Raw genomic sequence first — 21,123 nt, forward strand, 5'->3', positions numbered from 1 at the left:
AAATTAGGTTAGCATAAATTCGCGATGTTTTTCATGTACGGAAAATAGTTAGCGTCCCTTTCCTAGTATGGGGCTGACTAGACGCAAGGTTACCGGAAACCGTGTGCCAGTGCAATATTGCAGCTATCGCTAGTTCGTAGTAAACTAGGCTGACTCTTGTAGCAAGGCCTACGGATTATGTCAACGGATTCTCTTCATGGACACAAACACTGTTGAATACACGTATGTACCATCAATTGATATTTATCATCATCAACACTCACATTTTTGCATAACTAGTATAATTTGATCTTTTTGGAGTTTTTGGGCTGAATATGCGTGTTTTTCTTCGACTACAACTACGTGTTCTAAGTAATACACAATTTAAAAAATGTACTTGTATTGTTTATAAACATATATATAAACATACTTGTAATAAATTATTTGTGTCGTTGAATGTCAAGCTTTTGTTGTGGATACAAGATTTTCTTTCCTAAAGGTATCAACAGGTTGTGGTGAATGGTAAACATTCAGAACTTTTGCCAGTTACACCTGTAGTTCCTCATGGCTCTGTTCTAGGTTCACCTTTGTTTATCCTATACATTACTTATAAAGTTTATCATGATTAAACATTCAAAAATCAGGCTTCATGCCGCTGATGTCTTGCTTTATTGTGGTATTAAATCTAACAGGATTGCATAGAATTGCAGGATAACCTTAATATACCTAATATATGGGCAGATAAATGGAAGATGCTGTTCAATCCTGTAAAATCACATGTTATAGTGTCTGGACTAGATAAGCTTGAACATTACCATCTGTGCGGTAAACCTTTTAGCTATATGAAAGTTATAGCTATATGAAAACTATATTACCAGGGATGTGTATATTAAAACAGTTTGTAAAAAGCATCTAGGATGCTTGGGTTGACAAAACATGTACTGTTTCAAGTTCCTCCTAAAGTAAAGTATGTATCGTACCTATCCTTATGTAAACCGTTTTTGGAATATGCAATAGACACTTTGGATCCATAGCCTACAGGGTAAATCACATGGATATGCTCGAAAGATTTCAGTCACAGGCTATCAGGTTTATTGCAAATGCAAAGAAGAGAGGTTTCTCAGTAATGGTAGCAAAAGAAGGGTTAAATCTAGATTTGCTAAAAGACAGGAGAACTAGTGCCCGTCGAACCATGCTTTTTGAAAGTCTTGAAGAACAAGATAAATTCCCAATTCTAAATGGTTCATATGACCAAGCTATTATGACTGTTACCAATATACAAACATGGTCTGGTATGAAAGCTTTTACATGTAAGACTGATCATTACCTTTTCAGTTTCTCACCGGGCACCACGCACCACCCACGCACCACGAGGGAACTTAGACTAAATTAGCAACCAGACTGAAATTAACTACTAGACTGAACTAATGTTGTACGATGTTTTATTTTAAGACATTTCTATAAAAAAGAAAGGAGATTACAGACTATCAAGGTGATCCTCCCCTTCCTCATCAAATGGGGTCCAGAGGATAAACGAAGAAGAATTTTGTAGTTTTAATTTATCTCCTAGAACGATATCAGTCTTAAAGAGTCTTAATAACATATGCATTGATTGAAACCTATTCAGGTATCAACATTTCATTAATCCAGTGGCCAAAATAGAAGCAATTAAACTATTAACAGAGATTGCTGTGTTCTCAGTAATTTCGTAACTTTTATATATAGGTGGTATCACGTTGGCTAAATAACTGAATGTTTGTAATTTCTTATTAAAACTTTAATACCACAGTATGCCACTTTAATGCCACAGTGAATACTTACAGTAGTCCAAGTTGCATAAACATATCTGATGAAGCGATGTTATTAAAATATTGGCTTGATAATTCAGCAGTTCATGTATATTTTTGCACGTATATACCCATAATACAGATTTCAACCGTACATGTGCGAGTATTTGCAAAGATCTTACTGCATCTGGCATGTTAGCCCATAATGACACACACTAGTATCTGAGAATTTGTGTTCAACTTGTACTTCTCCTGATAGTGTTACTCTTAATACATGACCTAGGATTCTGTAGTCGGACTCCGTAGTACGATTTTGTAGTACTTTACGATTATGTTCAAAATGTTGTATTCTGTTTATTCTACAGCTATTGACCTGCCTCTGCTTTGGATTTGGTGAATGAAGAACTCTACCAATGGCGGCTTGATCAATTATGGATAGACGATTAGTTTACAGTTTACAAAGACATCCAGCAGACAGATCACAGCAGGTGAGTTGACGGTGCTACAACAGTAATTGCGCACATTTACGTATTCTGGTTCTAAAAATCCCTTAATGGTGCGCTGAATAAGATGTTTTTAGCCATACCACTAATTACGAAATTTGACATGGGCCACTATTAAATTTTAAGCCAGCTGTTCGTATTATAAAGATTAGGTATTGGGAGTTTATACTTTCTAATTGATTTTCTATCGGGTAAAATATTGTAGTAAATATGGTCTTTACTGGTAATTATGCCTACTGAAAATATGGTCTTTACTGTTAATTATGCCTACTGAAAATAAGGTCTTTACTGTTAATTACGCCTACTGAAAATATGGTCTTTACTGGTAATTATGCCTACTGAAAATATGGTCTTAATTGGTAATTATGCCTACTGAAAATATGGTCTTTACTGTTAATTATGCCTGCTGAAAATATGGTCTTTACTGGTAATGATGCCTACTGAAAATAAGGTCTCTACTGTTAATTATGCCTACTGAAAATATGGTTTTTACTGTTAATTATGCCTACTGAAAATATGGTCTTTACTGGTAATTATGCCTACTGAAAATAAGGTCTTTACTGTTAATTATGCCTACTGAAAATATGGTCTTTACTGGTAATGATGCCTACTGAAAATAAGGTCTCTACTGTTAATTATGCCTACTGAAAATATGGTTTTTACTGTTAATTATGCCTACTGAAAATATGGTCTTTACTGGTAATTGTGCCTACTGAAAATATGGTCTTTACTGGTAATTGTGCCTACTGAAAATATGGTCTTTACTGGTAATGATGCCTACTGAAAATATAGTCTTTACTGTTATGCCTACTGAAAATATGGTCTTCACTGTTAATTATCTCTACTGAAAATAAGGTCTTTACTGTTAATTATGCCTACTGAAAATATGATCTTTACTGGTAATTATGCCTACTGAAAATATGGTCTTTACTGGTAATTATGCCTACTGAAAATCTGGTTTTTACTGTTAGTTATGCCTACTGAAAATATGGTCTTTACTGTTAATTATGCCTACTGAAAATATGGTCTTTACTGGTAAATATGCCTACTGAAAATATGGTCTTTACTGGTAATTGTGCCTACTGAAAATATGGTCTTTACTATTTATTATGCCTACTGAAAATCTGGTCTTTACTGTTAATTATGCCTACTGAAAATATAGTCTTTCCGTCATGATTATGAAGTAAGACTGGCACACTTTCATCACCAAAACTTTTTAAAATTAAAAAGCAGTTGTTTGTATCAGTCTATTCTTGTGCAGTGCCTCCTCCTAGGAGTTCACCTTTTCTGACGACTGCCAGTTTCTTGAAGCACTTTAGCAGCACTCAAAAAATTCTCATTTGGTATGCTAAGTGACGAGCCATTGGCTCAGGCCTGCATCATGCATGTAACATCGTGTACTTGTGAAAAGGTTCACTTACAAGTGTTATTACAGAACATGTACTCATTTCAATATGACGAGAGAACATAGCTTCATGTAGTGTACTCATCTTTAATCATACATTTGAGTGATAGGATTACTTCAATGAGTCCATTTTTCTGCATGTTATTTGTTTTGTTTTACCCACATGTTTTTAAATTTGACTGCATACTCAGCGTACCTTTGTGAAAATTAGCAGGCATGTCTTAGTTAACAGTAGTAGGTATGTCTTAGTCAAAAGTAGCAGGTATGTTTTAGTTAAAAGTAACAGGTATGTCTTAGTTAAAAGTAACAGGTATGTTTTAGTTAAAAATAACAGGTATGTCTTAGTCCAAAGTAGCAGGTATGTTTTAGTTAAAAGTAACAGGTATGTTTTAGTTAAAAGTAGCAGGTATGTCTAAGTTAAAAGTAGCAGGTATGTCTTAGTTAAAAGTAGCAGGTATGTCTTAGTTGAAAGTAGCAGGTAGTTCTTAGTTAAAAGTAGCAGGTATGTCTTAGTTAAAAGTAGCAGGTATGTCTTAGTTAAAAGTGTGCATCTCTATATTTTCCTGTTTTCATATGCATCTCTCTTTTCCTGTTTTCATATGCATCTCTATATCTTCCTGTTTTCATATGCATCTTTATCTCTTCCTATTTCCATATGCATATTTATCTCTTCCTGTTTTCATATGCATCTCTATCTCTTCCTGTTTCTGTATGCATCTTTATCTCTTCCTGTTTTCATATGCATCTTTATCTCTTCCTGTTTCCATATGCATCTCTATCTCTTCCTGTTTCCATATGCATCTTTATCTCTTCCTGTTTCTATATGCATCTTTATCTCTTCCTGTTTTCATATGCATCTTTATCTCTTCCTATTTTCATATGCATCTCTATCTCTTCCTGTTTTCATATGCATCTTTATCTCTTCCTGTTTTCATATGCATCTCTATCTCTTCCTGTTTTCATATGCATCTCTATCTCTTCCTGTTTCCATATGCATCTCTATATCTTCCTGTTTTCATATGCATCTCTATCTCTTCCTGTTTTCATATGCATCTCTATCTCTTCCTGTTTTCATATGCATCTCTATCTCTTCCTGTTTCCATATGCATCTCTATCTCTTCCAGTTTCCATATGCATCTCTATCTCTTCCAGTTTCCATATGCATCTCTATCTCTTCCTGTTTTCATATGCATCTCTATCTCTTCCTGTTTCCATATGCATCTTTATCTCTTCCTGTTTTCACATGCATCTCTATCTTTTCCTGTTTTCATATGCATCTTTATCTCTTCCTGTTTCCATACGCATCTCTATCTCTTCCTGTTTTCATATGCATCTCTATCTCTTCCTGTTTTCATATGCATCTCTATCTCTTCCTGTTTCCATATGCTTCTCTATCTCTTCCAGTTTCCATATGCATCTTTATCTCTTCCTGTTTTCATATGCATCTTTATCTCTTCCTGTTTTCATATGCATCTTTATCTCTTCCTGTTTCTATATGCATCTCTATCTCCTCCTGTTTTCATATGCATCTTTATCTCTTCCTGTTTTCATATGCATCTCTATCTCTTCCTGTTTTCATATGCATCTCTATCTCTTCCTGTTTTCATATGCATCTTTATCTCTTCCTGTTTCCATACGCATCTCTATCTCTTCCTGTTTTCATATGCATCTCTATCTCTTCCTGTTTTCATATGCATTTCTATCTCTTCCTGTTTCCATATGCATCTCTATCTCTTCCTGTTTTCATATGCATCTCTATCTCTTCCTGTTTTCATATGCATCTCTATATCTTCTTGTTTTTACATGCATCTCGCTCCAGATTTATTGTTTTTTGGCGCTGTTCACACACTTTTATTGTTTGTTGCAAGATTTTGTATTGAATTTAAAACATATGTATCTTTGTATAGATGTATTGTCTATAAAATAAATTGTATTTATTGCACCGATTTCCTCAACAATACAATCAGCTTTTCTGTCATATGCTCTGAATAACAAGCTTTATTATCTTTCTGCTACGTTGTCAATAAACATATTTTATTAAAATATCTGGGCTCTACATTATAATTACTGTGATGAATTGTGATGCAGGACCTGCAGGTGATAGCCACATACCTCTACAGTATTGAAGGACTGAACCACCTCCGAGAGACAGCATTAAACCGTCTCAGTAAACTTGTCTACTACGAGTACCATGATGGAAGTGCCCTACTCTGGCGGTATGTCTTTGGCCAGTACCATAGATACTACCTGTTGAACAACATATATATATGTTGGTATACTCTATGTACCCGTGTCTCTCTCTCTAATTAACAACACATAACTAGACACACTGTTACTATATAAATTTCTAAACTTTAACATATTGTGCCCAGCTTTTCCGTTTCCCGTAATAATTTTTGCCTCGCATCAGCATATACATTGGTACTGCTTCTGCTTTCCTGTTGTTTTTGGCAGAATCCATTAAATCCATTTGCATTATTAAAATGATGTAAAAGTGAAGAATGTACAGAAGCTAACCATAAATGTTTCTAGTTGGGGTAACAATAGTGGCTTTCTTTCAATACGCTTTCATCTAGCTACTTGCTGGCCACACAAGTTGTAAGAACTGAACTACACGTACACGTAGGTTCTACTGTCAATATTGTGTAAGAGTAAGGTATCGATTCTTGTTGTATTTACCTTTGATGATGCCTGTTAATACTTACCTCTGATAGTGCCTTTTGGTGCTTACTTACCTCTGATGGTGCCTGTTGATACTTACTTCTGATAGTGCCTGTTGGTACTTACCTCTGATGGTGCCTGCTGATACTTACCTCTGATGCTGCCTGTTGCTACTTATTCACCTCTGATGATGCCTGTTAATACTTACCTCTGGTGGTGCCTGTTGATACTTACCTCTAATAGTGCCTGTTGGTACTTCCCTCCGATAGTGCCTGTTGATACTTACCTCTGATAGTGCCTGTTGCTACTTACCTCTGATGGTGCCTGTTGATACTTACCTCTGATGCTGCCTGTTGCTACTTATTTACCTCTGATGGTGCCTGTTAATACTTACCTTCGATGGTGCCTGTTGATTATTTCATCTGATGGTGCCTGTTGATACGTAACTCTAATGTTGCCTGTTGATACCTCTGATGGTGCTTGTTGATACTTACCTCTGATAGTGCTTGTTGATACTTACTTCTGATGGTGCCTGTTGATACCTACTTCTGTTGGTGCCTGTTGATACTCGCCTCTGATGGTGCTTGTTAATACTTACTTCTAATGAAGCCTGTTGATACTTACATCCGATGGTGCCTGTTAATGCTTATCTCTAATGGTGCCTGTTGATACATACTTCTGTTGGTGCCTGTTGATACCTACCTTTGATGCTGCTTGTTGATACTTACTTCTGATAGTGCCTGTTGATACTTACATCTGATGGGCCTGCTGATACTCACCTTTGACGGTGCATATTGAAACTTAAATTTGATGATCTTTATTGATACGTATTTTTAATGGTTTCTAGTCATATTTATTTCTGGGAAAGCTATAGATTTCCACCTTTCTGGTAGGCTAAGTTACTCATACCTACATCTAGTTGTTGTACATCTACTATCTGTTATTGCAGAGAAGGAGACATAGCTCATTGCTGGTACATACTCCTCACTGGATCTGTATTTATCAACCCTTCCATGTATCTTCCGAGGAACAGGTATGAATATCAGTAGAGTATGACCCTCTAGTTTTTTGTTGTGATCCAGTGTTGTTATGGTCTATTTCTAGCTCATTTACCAACTTACATTTATCTCTCTTCTATATCATTGCTGCTCATTCCTATCTCTATAGCGGTTGGTGAATAATGCCTTTATTTGATGTTGTCAAGGGAGGGCATGCGTTTATCTTGGGATATTGTAGGGAGGGCATGTCTTTATCTTGAGATATTGTAGATATGTTTTAATGCTTTAAGGAATGACTTGATTCAATTCTCATCGAGAAATTAACAATTCAATTCCTAAGTTTTTGCATCATTGATTGTGTGAGAATTGATTCAATGCCGCATTTAAGCTAAACAACTACAACTCGGTTCTCAATTCCTTACCTATCTTAACTTCAATGAATCAATTCAATTCACCCAAATTTATAAAATCAATTCCTTACCTATCCTAATTTCAATGAATCAATTCAATTCACCCAAATCTATAAAATCAATTCCTTACCTATTCTAACTTCAATGAATCAATTCAATTCACCCGAATCTATAAAATCAATTCCTTACCTATTCTAGCTTCAATGAATCAATTCAATTCAACCAAATCTATAAAATCAATTCCTTACCTATTCTAACTTCAATGAATCAATTCAATTCACCCAAATCTATAAAATCAATTCCTTACCTACCCTAACTTCAATGAATCAATTCAATTCACCCGAATCTATAAAATTAATTCCTTACCTATCCTAACTTCAATGAATCAATTCAATTCACCCAAATCTATAAAATCAATTCTTTATCAGTTCAAGGTATGTCCACTAGCTAAGCTAGATAATGGTGTTAGCTAGTAAATATTTAATAATTTACTAAAGTCACTAGACAACTTATCAAGCAAGGGAAAATCTCACCACCAAACTGAGAACAAATATTTGAATGAGATAATGTTACATCTGAATGACAATCAAAACAGCATTGATGCTATTGCCAGTGTGCAGGCAAACCACAGACCTCTTACTATATTGGTCTGAGTCAATTCTGCAGTAAATAGGATGCTCTGAGTCAATTCAATTCTGCAGTAAATAGGATGCTCTGAGTCAATTCAATTCTGCAGTAAACAGGATGCTCTGAGTCAATTCAATTCTACAGTAAATAGGATGCTCTGAGTCAATTCAATTCTGCAGTAAATAGGATGCTCTGAGTCAATTCAATTCTGCAGTAAATAGGATGCTCTGAGTCAATTCAATTCTGCAGTAAATAGGATGCTCTGAGTCAATTCAATTCTGCAGTAAATAGGATGCTCTGAGTCAATTCAATTCTGCAGTAAATAGGATTCTCTGAGTCAATTCAATTCTGCAGTAAATAGGATGCTCTGAGTCAATTCAATTCTGCAGTAAATACGATGCTCTGAGTCAATTCAATTCTGCAGTAAATAGGATGCTCTGAGTCAATTCAATTCTACAGTAAACAGGATGCTCTGAGTCAATTCAATTTTGTAGTAAATAGGATGCTCTGAGTCAATTCAATTCTGCAGTAAATAGGATGCTCTGAATCAATTCAATTCTGCAGTAAATAGGATGCTCTGAGTCAATTCAATTCTGCAGTAAATAGGATGCTCTGAGTCAATTCAATTCTGCAGTAAATAAAGGACTCCAGATAATTGGTTCAATCCGTTTGTGAATTGAGCCTTAAGGTTTGCTCGAGTATCTCTGGGATATTGTGACCTTTTTTAAACTGTACAATTCTACTAAGGGGGTAGTGCCTTAGAAACCTGTACAATTCTACTAAGGGGGTAGTGCCTTAGAAAACTGTACAATTCTACTAAGGGGGTAGTGCCGTAGAAAACTGTACAATTCTACTAAGGGGGTAGTGCCTTAGAAACCTGTACAATTCTACTAAGGGGGTAGTGCCTTAGAAAACTGTACAATTCTACTAAGGGGGTAGTGCCTTAGAAAACTGTACAATTCTACTAAGGGGGTAGTGCCTTAGAAACCTGTACAATTCTACTAAGGGGGTAGTGCCTTAGAAACCTGTACAATTCTACTAAGGGGGTAGTGCCTTAGGAACCTGTACAATTCTACTAAAGGGGTAGTGCCTTAGAAACCTGTACAATTCTACTAAGGGGGTAGTGCCTTAGAAACCTGTACAATTCTACTAAGGGGGTAGTGCCTTAGAAACCTGTACAATTCTACTAAGGGGGTAGTGCCTTAGAAACCTGTACATGTACATTTCTATTAACTGCGGGTAGATGTTTATGCTCATCAACAATCAATACCTAAATGATGGTTACAAATGGTTGGTGATTATAGCGCACTGTGGCATTATCCATATACAGCTGACTCAGTTATTGAAAGGTAAAGTGACGGCGACTTCATATTCACCATGTTTCCGTTGTGTGAACTATGCAGATTTGGAGTTATGTACACATGCTAATAAGTGTTTCCATGGACGTTCACATTTCAATGGACAATGTTGCAAATTAATGCGGGCGCTTGTTTATAAAAAAATAAGGGTTTTTAAGCTGGAGGTCACAGCGGCGCATTTAGAACTGCTGAAATTGAAATAGGAACAACTGAAGCGGGGAAAATGTTTAAAATGGAATAGCTTTCGCAGCATTTTTTTTGCAAAAGTCATTTCCATCTTTCACAAGCATAAAATATTCAGTATAACTTTGCGAGTAACACAACTCGCTTAACTCGCAGTTTTGCTGTTTCTATCTTGTAGTACATGCACTGAAGGGGTTTCTCTTTCATTGTAGTACACGCACTGAAGGGGTTTCTCTTTCATTGTAGTACACGCACTGAAGGGGTTTCTCTTTCATTGTAGTACATGCACTGAAGGGGTTTCTCTTTCATTGTAGTACATGCACTGAAGGGGTTTCTCTTTCATTGTAGTACATGCACTGAAGGGGTTTCTCTTTCATTGTAGTACACGCACTGAAGGGGTTTCTCTTTCATTGTAGTACACGCACTGAAGGGGTTTCTCTTTCATTGTAGTACATGCACTGAAGGGGTTTCTCTTTCATTGTAGTACATGCACTGAAGGGGTTTCTCTTTCATTGTAGTACATGCACTGAAGGGGTTTCTCTTTCATTGTAGTACATGCACTGAAGGGGTTTCTCTTTCATTGTAGTACATGCACTGAAGGGGTTTCTCTTTCATTGTTATAGATAGAGAAGGTACTCAGTCCTCCCCTAAAGGTGCTAGCGTAGAAGAGGTACAATGTGTTCGTTTACTGTGGCTAACGGTGGATGATACCACACTTTTTAAAAAGTTTGCAATAAAGGTTTTCAAGTTTTACTTGAAGTTGCCTTCTCCTTGTCAAGTACAGATAAATCATAAGAATGCTCTACTACTACTACCTGGCACTCAGCAATACGCTTATGACCTCGAGCGCAGCATGAATACTTGATGTGAACGGTTGGAATGAATATAAAGAATAAAGTTATTAAAACGATTACATAATAGTATGTATGAAGTCATGTGATACCTCTCCTGAAGAATTTAGTTTATGGAAACCTGTAATGAATACGGTAGCTGTTAGAGTTAAAAACTGAAAAGGGTCGTTGAGGAAGTCCTTAAGGGCCAGGATTGACTTGAAAAGGGAGACAATAATAAAGTTTGAGAATAGCTTTTATCTCTTCTCTTTATATTTATAATTTACTGTTAGCAGTTTATTTTATGTTTTAAATACTGTATGAATTCATTATTTCTTTAGATGTAGGGCCTACATCTTATTATGTCTAGCAACGCCTTATTTGATTTCCTTTCTTGTCTTGCAGGAAAAATTGATTCGATGTTCGAACATTTCGGTTTTCGATCAAAGATCTGTAACAAATTATGATTGAGAACTGAAGTACCAATTAATTTATTTAGTTTTTCTTATGCAATTTAGTTTTTTACATATTATTGTGCAAATCATTAGTTTTTCAACATATGAAGGTTTTGACATATGATATGAATATGAGAGCAGATTGACCTTGACATTGTGCATTGAAGCTGACAGTATATAGGATGAAGAATTGCTATTAAGGCTGCCAGTACTTAACAACCAAGTACCAGTACTTAACAACCAAGTACCAGTACTTAGCAAGATCATAAATTTTACTTCCAAGCTAATGCATATGGCACCAGCTTATTATTATACTTGCAGTATATTACCTTTTCTCTGCAGTTCCTGCTCGCCTTTTAGCTGGAAATCTTAGCGCATTTAGCATCAATTCTGTCTTGTTATGTATTCGAATGTAAAACGATTGTCGTCAAATGATATGTTGTTTGTTCTATATCCTCACTTCACGGAATAATGAGGCATTACCCGAGGTGGAGCCCTTCTGTTGTAAAGAAGTCTTCTATAACAGTCACAAGGGTTCCTAGTCCGCGCCTTGCATCTCTTATCTATAAATCTCAAAGTTTCTGTGTCATTCGATTTGTCCAGCTCTAGCTATTAAAATATCGGAATAAAAAATCTGTATCGCAGGAGATTTGATCTCAGAACCTTTCGTTTGTCAGGCAAATGCCTCATCAATTGAGCTACGCGGGAGTGATGGATTTATTGAGCGATATGTGTCGCTATGTGAGTAAAAAATACGCTACTGTATACGGTGTAACATAATTTGATGCTTGCTTTCACGGCTCTTATTAGTAAGCTTACTCAAATTAGAGATTGGCATTGTGCCAGGCTAGTGGCAAGGGACTACATTACCTCTCAATGTTTTCAAGCTGATTTTTAATACCCGTGCAACGCTGGGCATTCCGCTAGTAATTTATAAAATGCATTCTAGAACTCTTCCTTTTTGAACCATAGAAATATATTTGTTTACAATAATTTAAGGACTATATAATACTAATGTATTTGTATTATATATTTTATAACATATTAGAATTAAAAGTATAACCTAAAATGACCTTTTTGATGCCAAAGCCGATATTATCTCATGTATTTTATTATTTAATTGTTTTATTACATATTTATTCATTCTTGTGAATGTTGGCTTAGCTACTCAAAGCATCAAGTATCCCACTATGTTTATTATGGAGATTACTCACTTGACATAGCATGGATACTCACAGCAATGCTCGTATCAAAGTACATGGCAGCATTATGTTTGATCTTTAACGCTGTCCTTTATGATGGACATCACCTTCTATAGTGATATTAGCCTGTTGACCCATGATAGCTTCCCATCTCCTGTCCGTCGTCTGCATTGGGACAAGTCGAGGATTGCGTGTAGTTGATAGCTGAGGGCTCATTAATCTCTCTCACTCTGTTTCATCCTTTCTCTTTTCTTTTATTGCCATTTTAAGACACAAAAACACTTTAAATAATGTTTCCTTACCTCACACTATCACTGATTATAGCTAAGCAAGGAAATCCTTTCTTACATATATGCTCATATATTACTCATCGTGATGATATGGTGTAACTGTTATGAGTTGACACGCACACCCGTCTAGTCAGTAACAAGTGGTAGTATGGTGTAACTGTTATGAGTTGACACGCAAACCCATCTAGTCAGTAGCAAGTGATGGTATAATGTAACTGTTATGAGTTGACGCGCATACCCATCTAGTCAGTAACAGGTGATGATATGGTGTAACTGTTATGAGTTGACACGCATACCCATCTAGTCAGTAACAAGTGATGGTATGGTGTAACTGTTATGAGCTGACACGCAAACCCATCTAGTCAGTAGCAAGTGATGGTATGGTGTAACTGTTATGAGTTGACACGCACACCCACCTAGTCATTAACAAGTGATGGTATGGTGTAACTGTTATGAGTTGACACGCACACCCATCTAGTCAGTAACAAGTGATGGTATGGTGTAGCTGTTATAAGTTGACACGCAAACCCATCTAGTCAGTAGCAAGTGATGGTATGGTGTAACTGTTATAAGTTGACACGCACACCCACCTAGTCATTAACAAGTGATGGTATGGTGTAACTATTATAAGTTGACACGCACACCCACCTAGTCATTAACAAGTGATGGTATGGTATAGCTGTTATGAGTTGACACGCACACCCACCTAGTCATTAACAAGTGATGGTGTAACTGTTATGAGTTGACACGCACACCCACCTAGTCATTAACAAGTGATGGTGTAACTGTTATGAGTTGACACGCACACCCATCTAGTCAGTAACAAGTGATGGTATGGTGTAGCTGTTATAAGTTGACACGCACACCCACCTAGTCAGTAACAAGTGATGGTAGGGTGTAACTGTTATGAGTTGACATGCATACCCACCTAGTCAGTAGCAAGTGATGGTATGGTATAACTGTTATAAGTTGACACGCAAACCCATCTAGTCAGTAGCAAGTGATGGTATGGTGTAACTGTTATGAGTTGACACGCACACCCATCTAGTCAGTAACAGGTGATGATATGGTGTAACTGTTATAAGTTGACACGCACACCCACCTAGTCATTAACAAGTGATGGTATGGTGTAACTGTTATAAGTTGACACGCACACCCACCTAGTCATTAACAAATGATGGTATGGTGTAGCTGTTATGAGTTGACAGCACACCCACCTAGTCATTAACAAGTGATGGTGTAACTGTTATGAGTTGACACGCACACCCATCTAGTCAGTAACAAGTGATGGTATGGTGTAGCTGTTATAAGTTGACACGCACACCCACCTAGTCAGTAACAAGTAATGGTAGGGTGTAACTGTTATGAGTTGACATGCATACCCACCTAGTCAGTAGCAAGTGATGGTATGGTGTAACTGTTATGAGTTGACACGCACACCCACCTAGTCATCAACAAGTGATGGTAGGGTGTAACTGTTATGAGTTGACACGCATACCCATCTAGTCAGTAACAAGTGATGGTAGGGTGTAACTGTTATGAGTTGACACGCACACCCACCTAGTCATTAACAATTGATGGTATAACTGTTATGAGTTGACACGCACACCCATCTAGTCAGTAACAAGTGATGGTATGGTGTAACTGTTATGAGTTGACATGCAGTAACTATAGGCAACAGGTATGGCGGATGAGCAGCCATTGCATTATTTCATAGCAATAAATAGCAGAAGATTTAGACCAATTTCTTCTTGATTTGATAATTTCAAATTTGATATTAGAGCTCTTATTACCTAGCTTGTAACCTTGTAACCTTGCTTATCCAGTTGTTAAGCTAACTGTCATACAAATGCAGGTTGAATAAAGTATGTCTGGCAACAATGTCTTGAGGTTTAGGGCAGTCACATGATTTCTGATGACCAGCCCCCTCTCCCCTCTACCATCTGTTCCTAGGCTATTTAGATCGGCTCCCTTTAGTCCAAGCTAATTGTAAATAAGCCCTGCTGATGATGAATATCTGTGAGCAGCAGTCAGCCGTTATTGCTGCTCATCTCCAACTGCGCTTATCAGCTGCCAGCTGACCTTTCTCCGCCAAGGTCAATAAACAGTGTGGGTTATAGCTTGACCCTTGACTGCGATTAACTGGCATAGAAGGGATGTTTCCTACCATAAGTTCTACATTCTTCCACCCGCGTGGCTGTGAGAGTTGTCATATATCTCAAACAGGTTGACCAGCATCTCTTTGAGTCTGCATTCAGTGATCAAGAACAATAAGGGGGCCTATTAGCGGGAGCCAGTTGCGAGTTGTTAGCAGATGAAGGTTGAACATATTTTAATCCCGAACCAACCTGAATAACATACTGGATAAGCGCGCACTGTACGAACTCGTCAAACCGTGACAATCACTCTCAGATGCTTTCGCAGAATACGAAGGACAGGCTACTAGCTTAGGACAACGGTAAAAGCGTTAAGTGCCGCAATCAGAAGGAAAAAGTCGAGCCACGTTGGACCAAAAAGAGAGTCTGTGTCAAGGTTGATCCAGATACCAACCTGCAGAGAGAACCACAAGCTGCCAGGAAGCCTGGGAGAAAAGAAAAAGCCAGATAAGGGGCTCGTCTCAAGCGAGGGATAGAATTAGGAATAGAAGACTACCTTGCTGCTATAAAGCAGTCTTAACGCGGGCGAGAAGAGCAAGTTTTATTGTGAAATACATGACAGTGACCCGATTGTTTTCTTGCCAAACGCCGCTGCCTGCCCTTTAGTCTTACTGCTGCTTGACTCATATGCTGATTTGACATCCTGCCTCTCTAGAAGCAATTAGTAACTGAGTCGACTCTCCCCTGATGGAGCTGCCACCGCGGACTACAGCATCCTGCCTGCTGTCAGGGCAGTACTTCAGCTGCTGACAGGTATCCAACTCTCGTAGTTCCTATTTGCCAACTAGAGAAAATGGCAACACCGCCGTACCGTGAGCTACATTATGTTGAGATCAAAAGGGAGGTGGAGGCTTCCATGCACCACTGGAACTTTAGCAACAGCCAGTCAGTACGGCAGTCGCTACAGCTGTCCACACACCCAGTGATATACCAGTCGTACAGGAGAGAGCTTACCTGTGGCATTAATGATGCTTGGTTGAGGTAGGGTTCTCAGGCGAGTCCTGCGCCGTTATTTCTCTTATCGTTATTATTCTCATCGTTTGAACAGTGAGAACTGGTAGTTAACTTCTCCAGCGGTCTGCATTTACTAGCAAATATCCATCTCACATTCGTTATAGGCATATAGTATGAGTTCCCAAAATAATTTCTAGGTCTCCATCCTTTTTTATTACAACTGTCAAGATATAGAGCTATAGGAAAGGCGTCCATGTATATTATTATGTGTAGTTAGTAAGGAAGTATACGGGGACACTCATGATTGTACACGCTGAGTCATGGAGTCAATGGTCTCAGTTCGATAGCTCTTCACTAATTTCATGAGAGAAACATTGTCATGGGAAACCTTGTTAAGTCCAACTACTTCTAGGCTGCCTAATTGACCAATAATAAAAGGCAATTATACACGCATAGCTGTCATTGACAATAAGATGGTACCGACATGGCAATGGCTGCTGGCAGCGCTGCTTCTCCGGTAAACCCTCATGTAATATCTGACCTTGCCATTTCGCTATGTTAAGAGTTTCCTAACGCAATGCCCCTTGCGTGCACTAGAGTGACCGATGGATATACGATTGACAGTGTATTAGCTGTTGACTGAGACCTGGCAGTTTCAAAATCGTCATGATTTATTCGTTCTATGATTACTATTTAGTCGACCTCAATGTGTCTATTCTTGACAAGGCTTATTTCGACTGATGATTCGCTGTGGGCTCTTTTCTGCGTTAAGCCACGATAGGCAGTTGATCAATTTGTATTCAGTCAACCCTTATTATCAGTCTTGTATCTGTCCACTTTCATCTCTCGTATCCATTCTTCCTCAGGCCCCCTTTCGCTCTCTTTTCTCACTTCTACACCATTCAATCTCCTAGTTCAATTTAACTCAATTCAGTTGGTCCTATTTCAGTTGGCCTTAGTTAGCCTTGGTTAGCCTTAGTTTCCTAGTTCGGTTAGTACCAGCTCAGCCAGTTTAGTTGGTAGTGGCTAACATTGGGCCAATTTGTTTAAACTTACTGAGTAACTTTAAACTCGCAATTTAATCATAACACGTGAGAAAAAAATTAAATATCTCACAATTTGTAGTTACAAATACTGTGTGGGAATCATCCATCATCTTGTCACAACAATTAACAAAGGTCGATGTCCTGTAAAAGAGAGTCTTGCAGTAGCAAGTCTACACACTCAGCAAACACGCTTATGGAGCCCACTACCTTATACCGATAAAGGAGTCATCTCCTCTTGAGCCAGTTGACAATATTTTGGCCCTGTGGTGGTGTGAGCAGTACTGCGAGTCTATGATAAATATCTTGTATTGTTGGTATATAAGTATATATATAAGTATTTAACTTGACTATCTATTCAACTAATAAATTTAATGCCTCGTTTTATGTTGTTGTGGACATTCATAGAACCTCCTTTAACGTAGTTCAGTATTTCTCACAAAGACTAAACTTATTCATACTGTAATTATTAGAAGGCTGTCATTCTACCAGTACTTCTCATATGTATTGCTATTAGTGCATTGCTATTATTGTATTGCTATTAGTGTATTGCTATTAGTGTATTGCTATTAGTGTATTGCTATTAGTGTATTGCTATTAGTGTATTGCTATTAGTGTATTGCTATTAGGGCATTGCTATTCCAATAGTAAGAAAGTTAACAAGGGTTAATTTTACAGTGGGCCCCTACCATATGACATTAAATTTGTTTCGGTGTTGACATCATATAGCGAAAATGTTGTATTGAGGGGTATAGAAACTCATAGTAATTATTTCATTCAAACATCCCCTGGTAAAAAACATCAAAATTTTATATACGTACTGTATGTATTGAAAATTAGTAACAGAATAGTATGTTAACCTTAGCAACTATAATCGCGTACAGTAACTTTAGTATATCTATTTAGTGGTTATGATTTGCAGTAAATTGTAACATTACAATATACTATATGCAGTATGTACCGTAGGGAGTTCTTATCTTTGAGACAAATGTATAACATAGACTTTGAATTTAACTTAAATGAATTTAGCTTACTAAACACACACTTGAAGCTAAGTTTTAGAATGTATTTTACTAAACTAATCTTCAACTTTGTCATCATCTAACATTTTATCACCCATCGATTTCCGGTTTCGTTTTTACTATAACTTATAACGAATAGCGCTGAATCGAGAGATATCGAGCATCGTATCTCTTTCAGGTGTTGTAGGATTGATTTCAGTAACAAGGACATCGTAACCCGAGGGCGAACTCTACTTGGCTTTTAATTTGTTTTTTTATTAAACTTAATTAAATTGTGCTATAAACAGCACATAAAAGCTCTTTGTTTAGCTGTACTAAAGTTATGAAAACAGCCCAATTTTCAAACTTGCTCTATATACGCTTTGACAAAGGAGTGCACAGGCAGTAGTAGAAATTCGTAGCCAGCAGCAGTTGAAGAGATCACCAAAGACAGACCAGAGGAGACAAGTCTAAAATTGGTTTGCAGTAGTCTATATACAGAAAAGTTGTTACTGCTTAAAATTGGTAATACTATCATTTCTTTTCTCTAGTAGATGGTGATCAACAACCGATAAATTATAGGTTGAAGTTTTTAGGACACCGTTATTGCTCGTTTACAGTGGCATTGCGTCATCATACAGTATCCAAATGAAGCTTTACTTTTGTGACCCCTACCTGAATTTAAAATTACTGTTCAAGGCCCCCATCTCAAGTGACCAATAAGAATTAAGGAAAAAATAATGTGTTTAGCGCCTCCCTCAAATTATCAGTCTTGCAACTTGTCTGAATGTAATATCGACTGATACATCAACTGGTATATCGACTGATACATCAACTGGTATATCGACTGATACATCAACTGGTATATCGACTGATATATCAACTGGTATATCGACTGGTACATCAACTGGTATATCGACTAATACATCAACTGGTATATCGACTGATAGATCAACTGGTATATCGACTGGTACATCAACTGGTATATCGACTGATTCATCAACTGGTATATCGACTGATACATCAACTGGTATATCGACTGATACATCAACTAGTATATCGACTGATACATCAACTGATACATCGACTGATACATCAACTGGTATATCGACTGATACATCAACTGGTATATCGACTGATAGATCAACTGGTATATCGACTGATACATCAACTGGTATATCGACTGATAGATCAACTGGTATATCAACTGATACATCGGCTGAGATATCGACTGTATAAGTAACTTCAGATTTGTGCTTTCTAAACTCATAAACAAGGTGGTCAATCATTAGTGCAACAGCCTTGGATGAGTTGCGAAAGGCCATTTGTTGTTGTTGTTCTGTCATTAACTGTACTAATGCTCATTAAATTCTACTATAAATGGGCGTAACTGTTTGCATACAAGATGGTGAAACATCATTGTACAATATTAGCAGGTTTGTCCTTGTTTTGATCGATTTCCAGCTATTATAAATTTATTAAAATTACACTGGTTGTTGGCTGATGCAGACCATTTCAAAGCCAAACAGTCAAACTTTGGAAACTCTGATACAATGTCAACTGTGCTATATTGATATAGACTAGGTCCAGGGTCCTTCCTCAATATATCTAGTTTAAAGGTTGACTTGCAATAAAATTCACATTACAGTTATTTGGTATCAAAATATTCACCATATCTTACTCTGTTGTGTTAAAGGTGCCAAATATGTGGAAATGTGATTACAAGCTCTTAAAAGCTCAAAAACGAAAAGCCGCCGTAGATTGGAATCTCTTTATTTCGATGACGTAGCCATGAAATTTGATTATTGTCTTGTCATGTGATGTTCACACGTGAATTGAAAGGCCAATAAAAAGCTCAATATAAAACTTATCGTAGCACTAGTTTATGACAAACACTTCGGGTTTTACCGAAGACCCCGTATCAAATATAGATGCTCGCTACTTAACAGCTTTGTTTCGGCATTATTCAATCGTCAAGTCGTAATCTGATCATGTGACCCAATACTTCGCAAGTAATTTCTGCAGCACTTTTCGATTATCACAAGTGACCAACAGGCTCGTCATGATTATCAGACAATGATATGTACTCCTTCAAACTAAGGCTAAAAAATAAAACGAATTTTTACTGTAAGTTATAGGAGGATATCACTGCTAAAAGTGACAGCATTACGATGACGATAAAACAGACGCGTAAGAACAATAGACATGGTTTTATTGAATGCTTGAAGTATATTTGTGAAAATATTTCGACGTATAAAAGGTTGCATGAAAGTGTAAACAGAAACCATCTCTCACATCTACGTCACATTTGAGCCATTTTGGAAAGAGAATCCAACCTACGGCGGTCTCGTGTGGCTGCCATTTTCTGTTTGTTTTTGAGCTTTTAAGAGCTTTAAATCACCTTTCTACATATTTTGCACCTACAACACAACAGAGTAAGACATGGTGATTCTTTTCATATCAAATAACTGTAATGTGAATTTTGTTGCAAGTCAACCTTTAATATATGTAGCTTATGCCTCAGGTGGTTTTTTCGTGATAGCTATTCTGATATCTCATGTAGATTGTTACACACAGGTCACAGGTCAGTCAAGAACTAGGACATATCCAAACATGGGTGAATATCTTTTTTAAAACCAAAAAATGAGCAGTTGCAGCGACAATAAATACACGAAAAGCGTATATCACTTTGTTACTCGGTTAAAAAGAGCCGGAGACCAGCAACAAATCTTGGAAGTAGTCCTAGTAAAGTCCTTGCCATCGTTCAGCTAGTTTAATAAAGACCCTCTAGTCAAAGCCTGGTGCATGCATTTAACAATATATCCAGCCAAATACACCCTGGATGATGTGTACATGAATCTTAAAATCAGATGTTTGTATAACGTCTTGTGACATCGCACGCCCTTCTCTTTTAGTGATGTAAAAATATAGAAAAGAATTCGTGAATGGCTCGGTCACTCCCATTCCCGAGCCATTCCTGCATTCTTTACACCGATTTACAGAGTATTCATAAAGCAAGCTTCACTCAGTCCCTGTCTCCGTGACCCAATGCTATCCAGTTAACAGTATCTAGGCAGGATATGTTCACTAATGATTAACTCTTTACTTCACTCAGTCCCTGTCTCCGTGACCCAATGCTATCCAGTTAACAGTATCTAGACAGGATATGTTCACTAATGATTAACTCTTTTAGCCCTTGAGCATTTTAATATCAAATATTTCTAAAATCCAAGTTGTTTCTACACTGCCAAAAAGTTATTTTAACGTGTTCATTATGGCTA

General features: G+C 37.2%; 1 protein-coding gene across 2 annotated transcripts in view; it reads left to right on the forward strand.

The window, feature by feature from the left end:
- Positions 1-127: 127 nt before the first annotated feature.
- Positions 128-21,123, forward strand: part of LOC137390205 (rap guanine nucleotide exchange factor 6-like) — a 66,190-nt gene continuing 45,194 nt past the window's right edge. Inside the window, exons 1-4 of one of the 2 annotated variants that reach the window (XM_068076498.1) lie at positions 128-222; positions 2,132-2,254; positions 5,763-5,890; positions 7,285-7,368. In XM_068076498.1, the coding sequence (XP_067932599.1) occupies positions 2,198-2,254; positions 5,763-5,890; positions 7,285-7,368 (269 nt within the window). In that variant the 5' untranslated portion in view covers positions 128-222; positions 2,132-2,197. Of the gene's footprint in view, positions 223-2,131; positions 2,255-5,762; positions 5,891-7,284; positions 7,369-14,917; positions 15,826-21,123 lie in introns of those variants that run through there. The other variant, XM_068076499.1, reaches the window with a different exon arrangement.

The sequence above is a fragment of the Watersipora subatra genome, chromosome 3 (assembly GCF_963576615.1).
Source record: "Watersipora subatra chromosome 3, tzWatSuba1.1, whole genome shotgun sequence".
NCBI classification, from domain to species: Eukaryota; Metazoa; Bryozoa; class Gymnolaemata; order Cheilostomatida; family Watersiporidae; genus Watersipora; species Watersipora subatra.